Source organism: Strix uralensis, chromosome 3 (genome assembly GCF_047716275.1).
Source record: "Strix uralensis isolate ZFMK-TIS-50842 chromosome 3, bStrUra1, whole genome shotgun sequence".
NCBI classification, from domain to species: Eukaryota; Metazoa; Chordata; class Aves; order Strigiformes; family Strigidae; genus Strix; species Strix uralensis.
In genome coordinates this window covers 2,804,942-2,827,565 of record NC_133974.1, presented here as the reverse complement: position 1 = coordinate 2,827,565, position 22,624 = coordinate 2,804,942, and the positions used below count along the sequence as shown (strand labels likewise).

Genomic DNA, 22,624 nt, shown 5'->3' with positions numbered 1-22,624 from the left:
GTCCATGGTTTTCTTTCTAGTGAACTTGTGCTATGAAGGATTGTATGTTATTTGGAAGGTTTTAGTATTGAATCTTTCTTTTAAGTGCTCATAAATCATTGGCAAAATTACATTTAGCAGTTGAACTTAAGAAACATTCCACTGAAGAAGAATAAATAGCTTGGGAAGGATACTAAGAGATCTGATTTTTGCTGCTAATTTCTGTTGGGTTTGCTCAGTGATTTTTAGGCAGGCAAAGGCAGTTGCCTGATTTCTGAAAGAAGCATTGAACTTGTTGACACAAGCTAGGACCTTTGAAAGTCTTACAAAAGAGCTTGAGAGTTTTAAAATCTCTCTTTTGGTATCAGAACCCTATTTGAAACTGTATGGCAGCTAAAGAAATCATATTGGGTATTCCTCAAGCTTATAATGTGTATTTATTACAAAGAAGCTGTGGGGAATTGCAGTGTTGGCAGCCTTTCAAGCAATCTCTGACAATACAGCTTTATGCCTGTAACATATTTTCTCTTCCTTTCTTTTTGCAAGTCATGTTTTAACCAGATTTCTTTCCCTTTCAACTCTGGAAGGCAAATGTAATGTTTGAAACGTTGTGTTGTACTTGGAGAGGCTAGATTTTCCTCTCATTCTGTGGAACAATAAATGGAAACTTGCATGTTTGGAATTGCACAACCCAACTCTTCCTCTGGGAGTGTTCAGTCATTAAATTGCTGATGGGAAAATCAAAGTTCAAGGGGAAAAAATAGAGGTATAAGGAGGGAGATATAAGCAAGGGAGGGTCTCTTCAGGTACTTGCTTTTAACATACAACCAAACACAAACTGTGTTTTAAAGCTTTTCTGTGTGGGCCAAGCGTCTGTCTGAATTCTTTCCAGCTGTGACTCTTGAGAGTTTTCAAAAGCCTGTCTCCTTTTGGTATCGCAGTTCTACCCGAAACCCTATGGCGCTACGTGCCTGGACAGTCATATCAGCTGAGAAGGTGAAGCTGCATTCCTTCATGTCACTCCAGTCTTGCATAAACGCTAATTTATGGATTGTATGTTGGGGGTGGAGGGAGAGAACGGTACAGATGCTCTCCCTCCATCCCTTTGATTTATGATTGTACCACTCATATAAAGTGCTTTATTCACTGGAGACTGATTTCCTGGTCACCGTAACCAGCACGATAGCAGCAGTGCATTTCTGTCTCCCCCTCAATCCAGCACGACAATAACTAGAGCCAGTGCAGGTTGTCAGCAAGGATAATTACCCTCCGCTCATGCTATACGTGTTCTAGCAGCGATAACTCCTGTTGGTAGTGCAGATCCTGCACACTAGGACAGCAAACTCCACTTTGTGCTGCTTTTAAGTAAAGCATGGTAAGAAGCTGGTATTGATTGTTAAGCAAAAGAAATTGGGTGTGATGACTTTTATCAGTGACACTCCATCTTTAAACATCCTTTCTTCATCCTGTGCTTAAAACAGCACCTTAAATTTCTGTATGACTTTATGGGAGCTGGTTGTGAAATCATGGGTCACATATTCCAAGAGCATGGACAGTTCTAACATGGTAATAACTGTTGCTGCAATACCTGTAGAGAGGAATTTTATCAGTGTCCTGTTTTTGTAGCATCAAATGACAAAATTGAATATCCAGCATCTTTTCTGTGTTTATGGTTATGCATGGACAGCCTCATTCAATCAGCTGCATGAATGAGCACTTAAGGATTTTATAACCCAGAGTGGTCACATTATGGTAATTAGACATCTTGTCTATTTTGTTATGCTGGCAGCAGAACTGTAATGAAGTTAAAGGAATACTGTCAAGTTGATGAAGGTACAAAATTGGCTTACCTAAAAGCTGTCATTGTTCTGCTGTATATATCTGAATACTTTGATTTTTAGGCTATTCTTTCTGCATATGTTTAGTTTCACGACATTTAGAGGCAGACAGAATGGGCAGAATGGTGCAAATGTGTGGTGTGGAAGCCATATGACCTTATTATTTTTCGGAGTTTGTCTCTTTTAATGCTGTCAAATAACTTGACAATCTCTAAAGTTCATTTTATACAATGGGTCACCAGTAATGGTTCAGTGCATCATCTCTCATTCTACTGGATGTGGCAAACTTACGTTTAATATTACAGTAAACTGAATGCTGTAGAGAAATGGATAACTTTTTAATGGTATTGCTGCTTATGAATGCCATTGTCTTTTATATGTGCCTTGCTAAATATGTGCACAACTGTCATAAGACTAGTTTTAAGAAAAGTAATTGTGTTTACATGGCTGAGAATTTGATGCTCATAATTAAAGGTGCTTCCAAAAAAAAACCCAAAAAACAACGGTTGAATAACACCAAAATTGGGTTAATTAACACGTAAGTTAAAATCAAGCCTGTGTTCGAGAAGAGCTCATAGCAGTAGCTGAGGACAACAAGGCAGTATGTTGAAGCTTGATTTTTGAGGAACTCGCTCAGCTGGAACATGTGATCTGATCTTTCTATGAATATCCCTTCGCTTCTCTTTCCTCTTATCTACTTTGTCAGCTGCTATATTTAGTTCTTATGATGTCCACAGGCTTTTATCTGAAGGTCTGATATTAATTTCACGTTGTTTTTACCAAAGTAAGCTACTAGGTCTTTTCCCTTTGCAAAAAAATGCTGGGGGAGAGACTTCTTTTACTCACCACTTTCAGGGCTGTGTTTTGGGGAAAACAACTGTTAAATTGTTTCTTTTGCAATACAGGCTTCATCGTAGAGAAGCTGCCCTTGGATAATCTCCCAACCTGCCTGCGAATTAACAACTTCTTCTTTCTTCCTTCCTGGTGGCAGGAGGAGGATAGCCTAGCACATCCAAAAGAGTTGGTTTGAACCTGTGTTTTTTAGGACTGACTGTGGGAGGTGGGCATATGGGTGTCATGCACTGACACTAAAGGGTCTCCAGAAGAAAGTCAGTCTACTGTCAGTAAATGTGAATTTGTTCCTTTGGGGTTTGCAGGTCCTTTAGAAAAATTGTTACAGTTCTATTAAGGGGGTGGGGGGGGTGGGGGAAGATTGAAAAGCATTTGTAGATGTTATAACAGCTAAATAACTTTACTTCTTTGTCATTATGGCTCCAGCCATTGCCACCATGCCTTGCATGATACTATTGCCAGCAAGAGCAGGGAATCTGAAAAATGAAACTATATGCAGGGCTGTTAGGGAGACATGTAGGCACTGTAATAAAATCACTTTAATCTCAGCCCTGTGCTCCAGATGAAGTAGACAGTGTGGTGACTCTCACAGATAATTTTGGCTGTTGATTCTTTTCCCCTGCCCTGTTCAGTTAGAAAATATTAGCTGCATGTCTGTCTTTTTCCTTGTGTTTTCACTTTGTCTCTCTAAATATATGCTAGTTGGTGGTGTATAGCAAAATTCTTTGTCTATAAACTAATCAGTTTGGGGGTTTTTATTTTTTTTTCCTCAGTTGTTGCTTTTATGAATATGTGATGGTTTATAGCGGTGGGCAGAGTGTGAGCTCTGGAACAGCTAATCCGCAAATACACTGTAGTTTATTTTTAACAGGACTAGGAGTACATTTCCACACAATAACTTTTCTTCCTCTCAGAGACCCCTTCCTTTCTGTTCCCACTTCTAACCCCCACCAAAACAGAGGTTAGACATTAAAGATAACGTTTTCTTAAGCAACTTGTATGCGCGTGGGGGGTTTTGTTTCGTAAGGGAGTAACGCGCAACTGAGTTGATACATCTGCACCGTTTGGGGGAGTTATAGTCAGGAAAATGTCTAGGTGGAAATGAAGTTGAGTTTGATGTACATGGTCTAACTGTAAAGAATTGCAGCTGATGCCCATTTGAGTTTCTCTGCTTGCACCATGTAGCGTTGAAGCTTAAATGTCATCCTCCTACTTCGCTAGGAAGGGATGTAATCTTTTTGGTTACAGTCCGATTGTTTCTTACTACAAAACATTTTATACAGTAATGACATGAACGGGAAGGGCAACAGCTGACTTTCAGATTCCATGTTGAGTTATGTTCCCAGTCGGATTGTTGGGTTTTTTCAGTGTGACTGTGAAGCTGCTTTGTGACTTTGAGCGGATGATGCAGTAACCAGGGAATCCAACAGTGACATTTTTAGAAGAGTACAGTTGATTAATGATTCTTGTTTTGTCATCCTTTATGAAGTGTTGTGTGTTAAGCATTAGATGTATAGTCCTAAACTAAGGGAAAATTTAGTATTTGGCTTTCAGCTTCTCGAAATGGTCTGATGTCTTTTGGATTTAGAGAAACAAAGTATGGGTGATTATGGGGGCAGGTGCTTCAAACTGAGAGTAAGTCAGTCCTGTTCATCTGTTAAAATTCCAGTATCTTCTTGTTCCTCAACATAGATATTCATAACTGCTTTTTGTAATTTAGGATTAACTGCAGGTATCATTCAGCACATTTCCAACCTTAAATTTGGTTTAGCATTAGTGAAAATAGTGCCTTTCTTGGTGATGTGTAAGTTTAAAATAATTAAAAGGGGTTATTGAGACACATGTAGAACCATCTGCTTTTATTATTGTTTGTAGGGGAACTGCTGTGTACAGTGCTAAATCCTAGTGCTTTTGCATATGCTGTCCCATATGAATCACAGTCAAACCATCAACAAGTTGCATCTAAAACAAGTTGCATCTAAAAGCAAGACGTTTCAGTTAGAAGAGACAACCAGCAGGCAGTCTGGAAGTTCAAAGTTAGAATTCAGCAGAAACCATCATTTGGCTCCTTTCAGTACACATGAAAGCCTTACGTCTCAGTCTGTTTATGAATACCAGCAACTAGCTGTGTAGCCTCCACTTGCAGACTTAAAATAGCTTCTTTGCAATGCAGACTTGGCATCAGGAGCTGATGAGTTTATTTGATATCACCTTTATGTGTCTTCTTTTTCAGGAAAATGAATGGCTCCTTATCTGTGTATGTGAACTATCATGCTATCACGGAAATAATCACTGAGACCCCAAAATATTAAACACTTTTCCACATGGCACGTACCACACTTTGTCTCCCAAATAGATCATTGGAAAAGGAAAAGAGAAGTTTAAGTGAAACCAGCTGCTAGCCAAGTATCTGGTGCTGGTGGCTACTGTGGAACAAAAGAACAGTGTGAGGAGGTAAACATTAGTTCAAATTTTAGATTGGAGCTGACTTTTTTTCTTGTTTTACGTTTTTACATTTCCAGGGTTTCAACTTTTTGCAGAGAGTATTTTGCCCAAAATGTAACAGAACTCACGTTGAACCTAGGCTACCTTTGCATTTGCGTCACAAAGAAATGACACAGCATTTGCTTATAACTGTGGTCTTTTAGCAATGGTAGATACATTTTTTTAAAAGTTGCATGTTTAGATGAAGAATTTAAAAGTATGAGCAAGAAATTTTATCAGACTACAACAAGGAAATGTGTTTGCTTTTCTGGGTTATTAGGGTTTTTTTCCCCTCTTTAATTACTTGCTTTATGGCAGAACTGACTGGTGACACTTTACAGAAAATTTAGCTCTATAAGTTTTATGAAGGTGAAAGCCATCCCTATACCACCATGCCACAAGCTACTCAGAGAGCAAATTCTTCCAGAGCACTGGCACATTTTTAACTTTAATTAAAGTTAAACTAATACTTTACAGGGCTACAGCACATGGTCAGTGATGAGTATGGAGCTATTTCTACATTTCTCCAAGGCCAGGTTGGATGGGGCTTTGAGCAACCAGGTCTAGTGGAAGGTGTCCCTGCCTGTGGGAGGGGGGTTGGACTAGATGATCTTTAACGTCCTTTCCAACCCAAACCATTCTATGATTCTCTGATTTTCTGCAATGTCTGAGTATGCATTTTTATTAATCGTTCCTGGCAGTGGTAACCAGCACACAGGTTTCTGTTCCTGAGTGATCAATTGCTCTGTTCACTAGGACTCTCAAAAAAAGCCAGTTTATTATGGCTGAGTTCACAGAAAAGCCAATCAACTGTTGTCATCATCCAGGATAGACATCGTAGATGCTTTAGTCCAGAAAAAGGTTCTGAGCTTTGAATTCACAACTAATAGGATCTGTCCTGCAGTTGTTACACGTTTGTTCATGGTGGCTACATGAGGACTTGTACATACACAGCCCCTAGTGCAGCATTTCTTGTTAGCCAGCTCTGTGGTTCCCTGGTTTGTGTGCTGTTTTCCCTATTTTGAGGTCCTATATATTGTTTAAGTGAGGTGGTAGGTACTTAAATAGCTGGATGGCTGCATTCTTGCAACACAGGACACTTGAACATACAATGAACTTATAATTGGCCTGAACTGCATGTAATACAGCACATGTATAATGTCATGAAAAGGACTTTTTTTAAATAGCTACAATCATAAACAGTTTTTGCTCCAGAATCAGTTTTGTGAAAGGGTTTAAGGCTCCTTTTGGGGTTGCCTTTTGGTTTGTTTGGTTTTTTTTTTTTTGAAGGGAGAGGTGTTGAAAGGGATTTCAAATGAAAAGGCATGCTGGGGAGATAAACAGCTCTGTGTTTAAGAGCAGTGCAGGAAGTGAATAGATGGCGTTGCTTGTGGGAAGCTCTTGGAAGTAATTAGTGATAAGAGTGAGGAAGGAGGAAATCTGTTTGGCAGCTGCTGCGTGTTCAGCAGCGCCTCTGACCTTGGCCTGTAGGTGTTTCAAAGCTGCTGGGGAAAGGTTTGCTGCCAGAGCTGCTGCATTTACCTGAATTCCCTTTGAAAGACTTAAGTGAAATCTGCTGAAAGCCTGCAGGGTGTAACTTCTCATCAGGTGCCTAAAAGCCCTGCATTCCTTATTTAGGCATGGCTTAATACACGTGATATAAGTTGGTGATAGACTGGAGGAGTCATGGTTGCACTTTTTAGGCACCTAATAAGAGTACTAGGAGCAGTCTCCCGTTGGTCTGCTGTAGGGTGGGAATTGTATCCTCCCTGCAAACACTTCTTTGCCCTGCCGTGGGACAACATGAGAGTTGGCAAGAGTGAATGAGTCATTGGCCAGAGTCCAGAGCCCAGGAGATTGGTTGGCAGGGAAGTTACATGGCAGGATTTAGTCTGACACAATTTATTTGGATAAAGGGATAACTGATGGTGTACGGTGCGTGTTTCACCTTGCTAAATATCTGAATTCTCTTGCCAGAGCTGTGAAATGATAACTTAATCCTTGATTGCTTCTTACAGTGCTGCAGGCCATAGTCTCTGGAAGAATGTTTTGTCAGCCAAAAATTATGTATAGTTTACTAACCCCAGTTACAATGCCTATTCCAGCTAACTTGTGAATTAATTGTGGCCAGATGCTTTTATACTATTTACATTGCAGCTTCTGCAGTTGGTGCCACTAGTCCCACTTCTCTAATGTCTGTTACTGATTCTTACTTTTTTTCCCAGCATGAATAAATTACCAACAGTAATGTACAAGCCCTTAAGCAACTGCCAGATTTGGTTTTGGAGGTGATGGGTGTTGGTACAAGTGTTTAATGAAAGAATTTTTTGTACACAAGAATAAATAAAGATCATTGGAACAAGAAGTAGGGAATAAAAGCTTATTCAAAATGACCTTCCCCATTAAATACTTCAGGATTATCTGATTCCCCAAATGAGAGCTTTCAGTTGGAACACAATGGGCATGAAAGAACTGCAGTGCTTTGAAATAGTTATGTGGTGTGTTGACTCAAGAATAGTTCACAAAATATTTCCTACACTTAAAAATGACCACAGTGATTTGCTGAGGTGGGAGGGAGAAGAATAGACAAAGCAGATGTGTAAGTTCATCATGTGGACAAAGGATGAATTTAGGAAAGTTAAGGGCACAGAGGAATGCTACAGTGAATTGGTAGCACTTATTTAGGAAGAAATAGTTGGGCTTTTACCCCCAAATATGGAAGAAATTGATATTTTGCAGAGGGAGAGAAAGAAATGGAAATGCTAAATATTTAGGCAGGGTTTTAGTCCTGTAGCTGAGGACTACCTCACCTTCAGGCTTGTACCTTGTAGCCGTGCAGTCAGCTGCACCTTGGCTTTGGTGTATGCACTGTGTGCCCACAAGCCTGGGATTGTCTGTCCTTTTCGCTCCAAAGATGTGGGAGTTTTTTTGTCTTCAAGTTCTTGGTGCATATCTATATGCTTTCATGCAATTCTAGGCTTAAGCAAATATTTCATTCTGCCTAGAGCACTATGACTTTTTTTTGACAGTCCGGAGTCATTAGCAGGGCACATATGGGCTGAGCTGTCATGGTGAAGGGTTGCCTGTAATTTTCGTAATATGCTGTATTTTCCCTTTGCTTCTCAGCAAAGAGGTCAATTATAGCTTATTTCCCATCCTTGTGCTGGGAAAAGAATGGCTGATTTGAATGGTACATTGAGGATACGGATTTCTTTTCTAGGTCAGGCAGAAGAGCAGCTTGGTGCAAAAATGTCACTCTGAAAAAGTAGGGATCTGGGCTGCTTGTTTTAATGGTTCTTTCTAGTCTTAGTTTCTTTGGGACAAAGATTTTATTTATTTCCTCATGCCAGGTACTCAAATAGTAAGATTTCAGTCCTGAGAGCTCATTATAGTTTGGAAAAGTGACAACAGAAAGTAACTCCTGCTTTCTGTAGTGGGGATATGGGCAGGTGAGGAAAGGACTCCCTTCTTCACATCGTTTGTGGCAGAACTGTAATCTTGCAGCTGCTGAACTGTTTGAGTAAGTTTGCATAAACTCTGGGTAAAAAGGCTTGAAATCTTCATCAAGAAAAAGTAATGTGTCAGTGTATGCCAGAATGCTTCAAATTTCTGTTGGCATTCAGCATATGGGAAACGTCAAAGTGGATATTAGAATTATAGAATTGTTTAGGTTGGAAAACACCTTTAAGATCGAGTCCAACCGTTAACCTCACACTGCCAAGTCCACTAAACCATGTCTCTACACATCTTTTAAATACCTCCGGGGGTGGTGACAGGGATATTGATTGTTGCCTGCTTTCTTATCTTCACGTTATCAGTCGAGTTTGCTAAAATGGGTTGGAAGAATATCGACAATATTGCAAGAGTTGATTGGGGGAGGGGAAGGTATGTAGTCTGTGCTCTTGGGAAGAGTGAAAGACAGTATGACACGTTTTTCTTTTTTGAGAGATATCAAACACTAATTTTACTATAGCTGAATGTTTAAGGCTTCTAATATACATCAAGATTTTTTTGAAGTGCTCTTTTGGAGATGCCAGTGTCTTGACAAGCTGCTGTTCTCGTATCCCTGTTTTACTAGAGTGGTTCCGATGCCTTGTGCTGTTCTTTCACCTTCCAGGCTCCTTAGACGTCAATGGGAGGTTTGAGTTGAGAGTACATAGATACTGTGCAACAAGCTCTGGCTTATCACTGTGATCATGAAACGTGTATGTGCTGAAGTAAGGAAATACAGGTGGTTACTGAACCATGGAGGCAAGACAAATAACTTTTATGCTAATGGCCAGCCCTTCGTGCCTACAGCTCTTATTTTTTCCCTCCTCCCCATATACAATTAGATCAACATCATTTGTGGTTTCCAGTGTGTGTGTGTAGTTTTAAATACAGCTTGAGTCCTTAATTTGGAGTTGGATCTAAAATCAGGCCATAAATAGATTCACCACATGAAAATAACACTTTGCTTAGCAGCTGCCTGATTCTGGACTGGGCAAATTACTCTGAGGTATAAAGTTTTGCAGTGTGCATGTGCCCAGAACTGCCCTCTTCAACAGCTGAAGACCCAGTGATGCTGAAATTGCACTGAGATTCAGAAAGTAACTGGACACTATACCCAGTGAAATTCCCAACCTTGTAAATACACTGTGCATATACGAAACACACCATTACGATTGATTTCTTCATAAAATGTGGCCACAGCAATGTTCTCTTTGAACTGCAGCTGTTTCAAACATTCCCTACTTGCTTAGTGGCTGGTGGACTTGCTAAAGAAGTCAGAACTGAGTCCATGCATCTCCTCAAACAGGCATCACCCTTTCCATAGAGAGGAGGATGTTACTCTTCACTTGAAGACAAGACAGATTTGTGGAACCAGAGAACAAGGTAAAGGAGGTAGTTTGACTTGTTATTTAGACCACGAAGCTGGAAGATGTCTCCTGAGTTGTAGTCTTTGTGATTCTCTAACATAAATGGCATGAACAATCATGAGATAAATGACTGTAAGTTCTTTAGGATGTGGTCTTTACAGCAGAAAATGTGTGGTGGCAGGTGGTGTGCTATAGAGTTTCTTCATGGCCTAAGTAATTCAGTGGAAGGAGAGTAGATAGGGAATTAGCAAGTACTCAGACACACGTAAGTATGGGAGAGACACCTCTTCTACACATTGTGCTTAGAGGGAGTTAATGTGTATTTAAAAGAAATAGAAAATATTACCAGAATTTTCTGAATGCGTTCGATGAATCATTTGTTTCCCTGGGTTGAAGAGTCTGTACAGTAATTTCTGTAACTTGCAGTGATTGCCTGCTTAATCTGTGAGTGAAGAGCTTGTGGGCTACTCCAGAGGCTTGGAGCCTCCACAGCTGCAGATCCTTTCCTACTCCTGCAAATAGCTCTTGCTGTTTATCATGGACTGTTCTCTTTTTCTCTTCCTTATTTGAAGCAGAGAGGTGCTGAATTAGATTATTTTTTTGCCAAAGAATATTGGATGCACACATTTGTGTATAGGTACATGTGTATAAATATAACTGAATCCGTGGGGAAAAAAAAGAAAATCAACTGTCTTCTAAAATGATTTGGGATGATGTATTTGTGTTTTCAAGGAAGACAGAGAAACTCAAACTGGTTTTAGGTAGAGGCTCTGATGAGTTTATGAATTGGGTGATACAGCTGGCTGATCTGCAAAAGGAGGAAATACCAGGCTTGGTGGAACTGAAAGAGTTCTTAAAATATACTTTCATGAATTAAAAAAATGTTGTTCTCAATCGTAGGTGCTCGTAAAAGACTTCTTGCTCCCCCCACCCCCCTTTCCCATCTTTATTTTCTACTTGTAGCTGCCAGTAGACTCCCCATAGAAATTTCTGTGGATGTCAGCATGTTTTTCTTTCTGAAGCGCGAGAGTGTTGACAGTTCTCACATCCTGCACAAGGGAAGCGAGCAGGGAGGGGGCCTGGGGAGGTTGTCTGGTGCAGTTTGTATCAGTGGAGGAGGGACTGGCATCACTTTGGCTCGTTCCCAGCTTTTACCATTTTGCTGAGTCTAATAAAAATCATGTTACAAGAAGGAATTGCAGTAAGCCTTTAGATCATTTTGAAGTGAGAAGAGTGAGACAAATATTTCAAAAAATAGTGCTCTGGACTGCTCTAGCTGACTGAAAGCAGACACAGAAAAAGTTGTTCTGAAAGATTTTTTTTTTTTTTTTTTTTCCCCAGGAGACCTGGTGACAGGTCCTCTGCCCTGGTAGCTCTGCCATAAATGCACACACAGATGTACACACAGAAGTCAAAACCACTTTTCTAGGCAGAGGGCTGTAGAAGTAAGGCATGGCTATTTGATATTGGAAAGGCCTTACAAAGAAAAGAAAAAGACAGTATTAAATTTATGGTGAAGATTCTTACTGTGTTTGAAATAATTTTCTCATTGTTTTGTGAATGTGCTTGGTGTATTTAATCTCTAAGAGCTGAAGAAAGTTGCCGATGAAGAATTTAATCATTCATAGTTGTCTTCATGAGCTCTTCTAAATCACACCTACAGGTGTAGGTTGAAAACCCTACATTTTCAAAATAAGCAGGTTAAAATCTTACAGTGAGGAAGCTGGAGTTAAGGAGGGCTAAACACAGCTCTTTCTCTGGAGCTTACCTTTGCGTTAGACAAGTTGCCCTGTGTGTTGCATGATGAATTGTCAACTTGCTCACAAAAAAACTAACAAAAAAATTCATAATGGTAGCTGTTCTGAAATTGGGGCTTCATAACACAGCTTCTGCATTAATTGCAGATTAATTCTGTGTATTGACAGGAACTAGGGCTAACGGTGTGAACAAAACCCTGAACTGGGAGTCTTGGATCCTCTTGGGAATAAGGAGCTTGTGGCATGGGAAAATGAAGGGGACAGGCTGAAACTCATCTAATTGGAAAGTAAAATGCTTTTTGGAAACAAAAACCCAACCCTCACTTTTGAGTGAAAAGTTCTGCATGTGTATGTTTATAGACAATGGTTTAGTAAGAAGATGATAATTAACTATTAGATACTAATATCACAGCCAAAAGGGTTTTCTGAGGTTTTGTTGTGGGAAAAGGGAACTACAGAATCAGCTGTTCAGTGCCACAGCATTTGAGGTAGCTCTGATGATAATCTGGAAGAATTCCAAGTAAGATGTCAGACTCTGATTTGTTGAGCTTGTTTCACTCCTCATACAGTCATACTGTTGAGGGTTTGGTGTTTATTTTTTTTTTTATTGTAAGTATGGTGAAGTCATTCTAATGGCACAGTTATTCTCATACAACCGCTGTTTGTACAGATGCTGTTGTGCCACTGAAAAAGATGCATTGTGAAAACACAGACTGTTTTCCCCCTTTGGTAAAATACTGTATTTGAAAGTATCTTTACAACATGTAATTAGGTCCACATCAGGATGGCTTTTCTTATCCCATTAGCTATTCTACCAGGTGTTGAGATTTTCCTCCAAAATGCTTCTCAAAGATTTGATAGCCTGCAGTATGGCTCTCCTTTTTGAGTTCTCTATATTTACCCTATATGTCAGTGGCTTGTGTGGGCATTTTAATGATTGCTTTTAGTGTAAACCCTTTGCTTTCTATAGTGTACAGTAGATCCTTCTAGGATTAATCCTGTGTAACATTGATTTGGCTTTTTCGCCCCCTGCCTTAAGCTAAAGGTTATCCTGGATGAGAACATTGTGCGTATAGGTGCCTGCATTAGTTGATGCTGTAGAACAAGATTATCATACGTGTTTCTGTACACCTATATGCATATATGGACATACATGTGATGCTTTATCTGCCTTTTTGGGAGCTTGTCACACAGCTCCTGGGCTGGCTGGAGATTGTGTTTGACTAAAGCAAGTTTTGCCGTTGTCCCAGAGGCAATACAGCTTTTCTGCCAACTCCCAGGGCAAGGACCATCATGTTTCCTCCCGGAGATCTATCACTGGAGTTAATAGGCTGCCAAATCATAAGAGGGCTTTTTTTCCTCCCTCCCATGGTTATAAAAAGGTAGCTACATCAGGCTTTATTAAAAAATACTGAAATTCACAATAGTAATTGAAAGTTTGGGTACTGGCTGTTCACCAAACATTCTCTAGAGCACAATGGTATCCCAACATCTAAGTGTTTACAAACAAAAGGATAAAGTTGTAATCCCCTTGTCATAACACGAGCTTTATGGGATACGTGCCCCACTTGAATGTAGTCAGGACTAAGCAGATTATTGTACTAACAATACAGAAAATTTTAGCTCCAAGTAGAAAACACCCCAAACCCACAAAGCTGCTGTTCAGCCCGAGTTCTTGTTTTTGGGGGCTTTTTTTTTTTTTTTTTGAGTGAGCTGGCAAAAATTAGTTTTGTCAGTAGAAACTAAGTAACCGCCAACTATGCCTGGAATGCCTTGGAGCACTGAAGGAATTTTCCAAGTAACAGTGATTACTTTTGTTCCTTTTAGCTGCACAAGTTTTGGCTTTGAACTGTGTATGCTCTTTCACATTTTTTTTTTTGATGTATTTGGGGATTTTGTTTTAAAGAGACTGTTTCTGCTCACAAAAAATCTTGTGCTCAAATAGGGTAGCATGATTTTCTCCCAAAGAGCTCAGTATTCCTATGGAGATAATATTGAGACTCCATAAGAATAGTATTAATTGGAGGACATCATCCAGAAATTGGAGTCTAGTAGGACTCAACATTTGGATATTGCTTGGTCTATGTATAAAAATGGGGAAATTTGTAAACTGTTAAACTCAACAGGCTTAAGCACTTTACTTTCTGAAATAATCTGGGAAAATGGATTTCTAAGTATCATAGCATAAAGAAGCCTGAAGTGATCAAACTTTAGTTGACATTTCCTCTCATTGTATACCTAGCAGCAGCAAAATGTGCTGCAAGTTGTAGTTGTCTGATATGTGGAAAGAGAGGAAACAGCTTCTCAATTAATTCTACTACTTCTTATCAGTTGTCATACTGCTGTCTTTCAGTTATGTCTGTAAAAGAATTAAATTTATTGTCTAAATTTTATTTCACCATCGGCTGGCTTTCTTTTATGCCAGGAAGGAAATTCTGCAGCTGAAATTCAAACAGTAAAACTCTGAACATTGCAGTGTCTTCTCTGACTAACTGCTGGCTCTTCAAAAAACTTTATTCTGAATCCTTTATTCATACAGAAAAAAAAATACTATCAGTTAAAGGCTCTGCTTCAGAAAGATAACTTCTTCCAAACTTCAAACAAATGCAAGATCTTCCTGATTTTTTTTGTGGCTACATCCTTATCTGGTGTGCCTGAAGTTGTCTGCCTTGAGACTTGCTGGTGCTAGAGCTCTTCAGTAATTCCTACACCACTTACCAGCTTCTCCACACTAGGAAGTTCCTGTAGTACAGTGGAGGATATACTTGCTTCTTCACGGTGGAAGGTAAACTTGCAAATCATAAGCCTGTTATTCCAAAATAAAAGACTGCAAAGTAGTGTTTTGTTACATCCTGCCTCCTGTTACAAGGCAGGTATCTAATGCCGAGACAGCGTGAGCGATACACAAGTCCTTTTGATATTCTGCTCCATCTACGCCCAGTATTTACCCTCCCAGATATAGCGAGGAGTCAAACTCAAAAATCTTGTTTGAAGGATGAGTTTTCTTGAAAAACCCTTCAGTCCACGAAAGCCGTTACCTTTTAACCCATCGCTGTTCAAACAAACCCTACATTTGCTTAGTAAAGCTCTGCGCTAAGGTTCTGTGAATGTGATATTTGATTTTTCTGACGTGTTCCCAAGCATCCTTACCCTGCTGTGTTTGAGTGGGGAAGCTCAGGGCGGGTGAGTGAGTGAGAGGGAGCAAGGGAAAACACTGTACAGAAGGCACAAAAGAAATTGAGCATTATAGGTGAAGGTTGTTCGTACAGGTACTATTTGGGACATACTTAGCCAGGGAAAGGAAGGAAAGAAAGATCTGTGGGGACAACTAATTCTGCCCAGCGTAGCATTAGTTACTTCATTCCAGGGAATAGCTGCTATGTGATGCAGTTGTGCATCTGTGTGAGAACCTGGCATAATTATTGTACTGCTTTTATCTGCAACAAATTGTTAATAAAATAACAGAATCACAAAATGGCTGAGGCTGGAAGGCACCTCTGGAGGTCATCGGACATTTGTCCTTCAGGTGCTATGCTGGAGTGTTTTTCACAGAATCACAGAATCATTTAGGTTGGAAAAGACCTTGAAGATCCTCCAGCCCAACCATGAACCTCACTGTGACCGTTCCCAACTCCACCAGATCCCTCAGCGCTGGGTCAACCCGACTCTTCAACCCCTCCAGGGATGGGGACTCCACCACTGCCCTGGGCAGCCCATTCCAACGCCCAACAACCCCTTCTGCAAAGAAATCCTTCCTAAGAGCCAGTCTGACCCTGCCCTGGCGCAGCTTGAGGCCATTGCCTCTTGTCCTGGTGCTGGTTCCTTGGCTCAAGAGACTCATCCCCCCTTCTCTGCACCCTCCTTTCAGGGAGTTGTAGAGGGCCATGAGGTCTCCCCTCAGCCTCCTCTTCTCCAGACTAAACCCCCCCCCAGTTCCCTCAGCCGCTCCCCATCAGACCTGTGCTCCAGACCCTGCACCAGCTCCGTTGCCCTTCTCTGGACACGCTCAGCTCGATGCCGAGACCAGGTCTAGGGCAGCTTGTCCTGTCGTGTTCCCAAGTGCACTGAGTGAGAATGAAAGCAGAGTTGCAACACAGCCTTTCTCTTCCAGATTTGCTTGAAAATGTGGAGCGGGTATCATGGCTGTGCATGTTATAACAGGATCTGTGAATGTGGGGTATGAACAGTTTACCTGATACTAGATTGAAGAAGTATCAGTAACACAGTGGTTTGGACTATATCTAAACAAACTTTAAAAAGAATAAACTTGCTACAAAATAGAGTTGTTCCTGCATCTGAAGGGTAAATTAGTGTGACACGTGATGCCGACTTTACTTTTAATAAAATGTGTGTGGATACAAATTGATTTAAGGCAAACTAACTCAGCCAGAAGCATAAAGATGTAATCTTAAAAGTGATCGCTGGTAGGTACTGACACCCTTCTGCTGTCAAGCCCCAAGTAGTTCTTCACTACCAGTAGGTTTTTCTAGTTGCCTTTCTAGCTACTTTTTAGAGTTTATGCTGAGCAGTTCCTGCTGCAGGGCATAAAATAGCACTAATCATATTGGAATTTGATATGCTTGTTTTTTCAATGGTTATGGAAGATTGAAAGTAGAAAGCAATAAGAATTTCTGGAGATTTGCTGAGACTTTCCTAATCTGTAGTTATTGTTGGAATTGTTCCCTCTCTCCTTTTATTTTAACCTGCAAATTCTTACTATATTTTGCTATTCCACAAGCTTCTGAAAATGGTAAAATATTATGTTTCAATTCCATAAATCCAGTGTAGCCTTGTGCCACCGAGCAGTATCAACCAAATTTATAGTTTGGATGTTGTTGTGGTCACTGTTGAAAAAGAACATTTCCTATGCCAAAAAAAAACCCCAAAAAACCCCCAATGGAGGAAAAAAAAAAAAAAAAAAAAGAATCCTGGCTTGTCAGGTCATGTCCTACAGCCTCTGAACATCTTTTCTCTGCTTTCTGCTTCCCACCTTTCTCCTCCCATTTGCCCCATCTGCCCATTTCTGATTAAGGCAAGAAGCAGGATGTGCTGTGACTGATTTAGAGCATGTGCTGATTTGCCAGCTGGCCGCTATCTCTGAGCTGTTGGGTCAGTCAAGGAGAATAGATAAGGTCTGAGCTATCCTTGCCTCTTCCCAGTAATGTTTCACCTCTACTCATTTGCTGTGACGTTTTCCCCATGAGATTTGCAAAATCTCAAATATACTTAAGGCCACTATACCTTCCCTCTCCTTCTGAACCCAGAAAGCTGGAGTAAAAAGTGATCTGAGATATTACCAAAATAGTACTAATAGCTATGGCTGAACAGAGTAGTTTATTGTGCTTGAAATATCATTTAATTATTGGAGACTATTCTTTTTTAAAAAAAAAAAAAACAAAACAGAAGTAATAGTGGTGTTGGACATATACTAATGGTCTCGGCTAGGAATTGCTCTGGTTTTATCCGGTGTTTAAATTGTGCATAAGATCTGTGAAACCACTAGCATTTTTATATGAAAGCAAATGTGTCTCGGTCGAGAAGCTTATACCATGTAAGAGCTAGCTTAAAAAGAAATGATTACTCAGGGCTGCATGTCTTCATTCACTCTTGGAACAGCATGTGTATTCACTCGGCTGCAACAAATAAAATAGTAACAAATGTAGTTAGTTGTTCCACAGTTTTCTCTTTGTCCTTTTTTAATTTTAGAAATCCTAGATACATTAGATTCCTACTTCTGTTCAACACTGAGTTGAAAAAAGATAAAAGAGGGGAGTTGGCGAAGCAAACTCCTGTCAGTCTGGATTCAAGTGAAAATATGTAGCTGAAAACATCTTAGTGACATCCTTCAGTAGCTAAAAGATAAAGTTTTCCCTTCCTGTCCTGGACGTTCCTGCTGCATTTGAGATAGATGTGAATTATTGGCTGTCAGCCGAGGAATGATAGCACGTCCTGCCTGCACCTCTGAAATGGGAGCATCCTTGGGGGAAACTGTGGGATAGGCCTGCAACAATCCTTTCAGTGTGAGCTCCTTTTCCCTCTCTGTCTTACAGACACTGGTTTCAACATGGGTTTTGGTGTGAGCAGTTTGCAGGTGACACAACTGTACATGATCTTTTCTGCTTTAGAACTACTTGTGATTTATTACAATTGCAAGTTGTCAATACTAGGATCTTCTGGGTTTTTTTTTTCTTAATGCCAGCCTTATCCATAGGAAATGTTCTTTGCATACGTTGCTGTCGTCTGTGTTTTGTTGTAGGAGATGCTTCCCTGCTCTGTGGGTGATGCTGTTGCTTGGTATTTGCCTTTTCATCACCTCTGAGGTGAACTGTAGCGATGCACAGTAGTGATACTTGGGCGTGGAGCCTCCTCTAGACACCCAGCGCTTCCAGTGGGTGCTTGTAGCTAAGCAGGCTACTGTGGGTGCTGTATCCCTGCATCTATGCACTTCCCATGGGTTTTGAATCAGGCTGAAAAAATCTTTTCATGGGTTTCTGGGCCCAGCTATCACAGCGCGCAGCTGCAGTGTTCACAGGTTCGTATGTACACAGTACGATGCTGCCTAATACACTCTGCACCCTTCATGCTTTCCTTAGGGAAACATTTGTCCGATTTATTCTCTTCTTGGTCCAAAGCATGCAGCTCTAGATAGCTGTGCTGTATCCTAAATGCTGTACGCTGGGTTTCTTAGGTATAGGGCTTCCTTTTGCTCATGTTTGGATTAAGTGAGGATGTGAAACGTGGTTTTTTGTGTTTGTGCAGCTCTTTAGAAAATGAGATACTTAAATTAAGACCTTTAGTCTGAACTAAGCTTGATGGTTTACATAGCCTAGCATAATCCATTCTCTTAAAAATGTATATGTGATAGGACTTCTGAGATTGTATCCTTATTGCTTTAATCCAAATACTCAATAATACGTCCTGTATTGAGAGCTGGAAAGATCAACTGTATTGTCACAATATAATCCTGGCTTGGAACTGGGGTGGAAAAGATGAGCATAATTGCTGAATTAAGAGCAGCATCACATCTCTAAGTGCTAAACTCAAACTCAGAATCCAGGCTTGCTGTTCTCTTTATATTATGACAAGAATGATCTTCCTGTGAGAATAGGAATAAACCTGCCTTGTAAGCAGGAGCACCCCTAAAAGCCACTTAGCAGTTTCCAGTGAAATCCTTCAGGAAAATGCTCCACTAGCATTTCAGAGCCCAGAAAGCCAACAAAATGGTTTTGAGTCTCTCAGAGTATTCCAGATGGTCTCTCTGGTGTCTTCTGTGTCTGGATCAAAGCCCTGGTGAAGGAGATTCCCTCAATACACCTCCCTGTCTATGACCCACCCAGGAGCAACAGAGACAGTCGAGGGTCTGTGCCAGGCGTGCTGCCAAGGACCTTGGGAGAGCTTTTATTGAAACTTAGCCAAATGGCAGGGGGAAAGCGGTCGTGTTGTTACTGCTTACTTGAATGACCCTGCGACATGGCTGTCATGGGGTAACCTTGACTTAAATAATCACCCAGTGTAGCGGGTCACACTGACTGCTGCTATCCAAAGTCACCGTCATTCCTGTTATGTCTAACAGATATGCATATTAGATCCAAGCCTGAGTAGAACGAGAGGATGGACTTGCTTAATAAATATTTTTGAGGACAATGCTGAGAAATTACTATTTTTAAACTCACTTCTCAACCCATATGAACAGCAAGAACTCTGAGACTAATCTTACATGGCTCCCATGTCTTTCTCCTGCTCTGTTCAAAAGAAATCAATTTGTTACTGATGTCAGGAGCTTCCTAATCTCATTTGGAAGGTCTAGGACAAGGAGAATATCAGTTATTATTGTGTGTTTGCTGTATTTCCTCAGTCTTCTGCATGTGGGAAGACTGCATAACCTGCTGTCGGGGCATTGACTGATGCTGTGCTGTTATTTTAAAGGTCACTCCAGTAATTTTGTTCTTGTTTAAAAAAAAAAATACAAAAAAAAAAAAAAACCCAAATAAACTTTTAAATTATGCACATAACAGATTGAAGGAATAGCTATTCTCTGCTCATTCTTTTAGGGAAACAAATGTTTGCTCTGCTGTCCCAGCAACCATGAGAGAATGGAGTTGGGCAAGTCCAAGGGTTGGACTCTGAAATTTCCTCTTGAATAACTCTCATGAAGTTCCTGTTCAAGTGGTTTTGGAAATTTTTACGTTGCTTGGGTACTTTGTTTTTAAGAGACAGTGACACGCACAAGACTAGAAAGAGAGAGGTGTCACAAGAAAAAAACAAACCTGGGAGAGAATGAGGAGAACGTGGTGGCAGCATGAGGAAAATCAGTGGCTTTGAATTTAAAATCGGCTTATTCAGAGCAGCATCTCAAATCTTACTCTTGAAAAGAGATAAGCATTGGTTTATTAAATGACATGGGATCTGTAAGCATGGGGAGATCTGAGGAGAGAAATGAACTTTTGAAATCCAGCGTTCCAATGGTGAAGTATTAATGATAGAGTAATTAAAATCACTATAACTAACAGACTTTGTTTTTCTTTTGTCTTTCTTTTTCTTACCCCTGTGTTATCCTTTTTGCTCCTGATGCTTTGGGGAACAGTAGGACCCAACCAAAGGTAAGGGCCTTTATTGCATGTCAAATCAGTGTGTGAAAAATTGTCATATCACTCATTCAGTCTTGGGTTATCCAAATATTAAAAGCATTTTGAAAATGAGCTCAGTAGTTGATCAGCTGTTGAGTAAGAAACTCGAAGCATCTCCTTGCTGCAGAAGAGCACTGTACAGCCTGTGCCAAAAAATGAGTCACAGGAACAAATGAGAACATACATACTCAGCATTACAGACTGTGAATGGAAGACTGCTTGTTATTTGTGAGCTTTTAAAAGCATTTTCTGGTATTTGTGTAAAAGCAAACTCATTTTGTTGTTAATGGCTTATGATCCCATGACTCTGTATTTGGTATGCAGATATCTATCTCTATTCTAGCATATCAGGATTCAAGCTTTATTGATGTGGTCATATAGCCAGTGATGTTTTCTTAAATGCTCTGAAGGCATGGAATGTTATGATAATATGCTTGATTGTATAATAAATATGAAGAACCAAAAAAACTTAATTTTAAATGAACAGGCTGTTGTTTTCTCAATTAGAGAATGTAAAATAACCACTTTTATCTTTTGATGCTGGGACATTAATGTAGTATAGGGAAAAAAAACCCTGTATTTTTGAAGGTAAGTTATTTAAATTCCACAGGTTTTACTATATTAAACATTTTCACAAATGTAGGTAGTAAGTTTGGATGTGTTGGTAGTATGGATTTTTGAATCTTGGATAATTTTTCTAATTATTTTAGTTAGTATAAATACTTGAGAAAGACTTGCTTTATTGCTCCATGAGTCCTTAAATTATTTTTCAGATTTCATGATATGATCTATTAAGAGACGCTATAACTGAGGTAATTCACTGCAGACTCAGTATTTCTTTTCAGGATTTTCTCATTATTAATATAGATATGATGCCACTTCTTTTGTTCCTACAGTCTTTACTAGTTAAGAAATGTTGAGTTTGATTACCTACGCAGATGCTAGTTCATGGTTAGTGCCTTTAGCATAGAAACAACAGACTTCACTAAAATGGAATGTGAAAATGTGTTAACAAATAAAATGAAAGTTTCAAAAGTAATGGAGCGAGGGTTCAGAAGGTGGGCGTGAGATGCTGGCATGATGTGCTTGCTCTGCCAGCGTGATCTGAGGGGATGCAAACGTTGGCTACGTAACAATACAGAACATCTAAAGGGGCAAGAGCAGCCTTCATTAAGCTTAAGGGAAAAATAAGCAGCCAAAGAACAACACACTGTACTTCCCTTTTCTTCCATCCTACAGAGTAAATTTTATCTGTGTGAATGTAGGTCAGATATTACCCTGAATTTTTTTTTTTCTTACAAATACGTATCCAGGGGAGTTGTTTTTGCAAATGCCTGTTTTTGCAGCCTGAGGTCCCAAAATATGCCCTGTCTTATTGGAGATCAGCTTTTATGATGAAAGGTGCCTGCAGACCTTTAAATGAATTGACCACAAAATTGAAACTTTTCTATTTAAAAATATTATAGTGCTACTCTTATGACAAAACTCAGTTGCTCTGTATTGCTCTTTGCAAGTATTAGACTTTGCTGATCACTGCTTCTGTACGTAAGCAGTATATAAATACATACTCCTCCTGTACGGAAGGAGGTTCCTACCCTAAGGCATGTTTTAATTTATGCAGACAAGAGACACAGGGAGATGGTCGGCAGAAACAGCCAGGGGACATCTGTCAGTTTGCAAAATAGGAAGTCTTGTGAAAAACTAATTGCAAGGATGAGTTTAAAGGACAGTAAGGAGAGCTCCTTGACATCCACTTGGTTGCCACACGGAGAGCTTTTGGAGAGCGTGAAATAGAATTCACACCATAGAAAGGAAGAAATAAAAACAAGGAACAAATAAAAGCAAGGAACAGGCTTGCATATAGAAAGGTGTTGTGTTCGTTTAGGCTTCGAAGTCACAGAAAATTAGTAATTCTGTGGGAATGTGTATTATGTTCAGAATGGCCCTGAGGAGTGTGATGCTGGCCAACATCATACAGCGCTGTCAAAAATGGGATAACATGTTTGATTTGGCAACAGTTTTTATAAGGTGTCCTGGTTATTTTCCTACAGGTGTTTGCTTACGATCACTGCTTTTGGTCTATGGATGAATCTGTCAAAGAAAAATATGCAGGTAATGTTTCCTGTAGCTTTGTGCTTGTTGTCTCCAAGTGTGAATAATCTCATTAAAATACAGTATTTGCTGCAGGCCACAGGCCATATGGGACAAAGTGCCTTCCCCTATATGAC

General features: G+C 40.0%; 1 protein-coding gene across 5 annotated transcripts in view; it reads left to right on the top strand.

Annotated features, from left to right (window-relative positions):
* KIF13B (kinesin family member 13B) overlaps positions 1-22,624 on the top strand; it is a 130,664-nt gene that overhangs the window by 32,195 nt on the left and 75,845 nt on the right. For 4 of the 5 annotated variants that reach the window (XM_074861315.1, XM_074861314.1, XM_074861317.1 and 1 more), the window contains 2 exons: positions 20,354-20,369; positions 22,448-22,508. In XM_074861315.1, coding sequence (XP_074717416.1) covers positions 20,354-20,369; positions 22,448-22,508 — 77 coding nt within the window. The remainder of the gene's footprint in view (positions 1-20,353; positions 20,370-22,447; positions 22,509-22,624) is intronic. The other variant, XM_074861316.1, reaches the window with a different exon arrangement.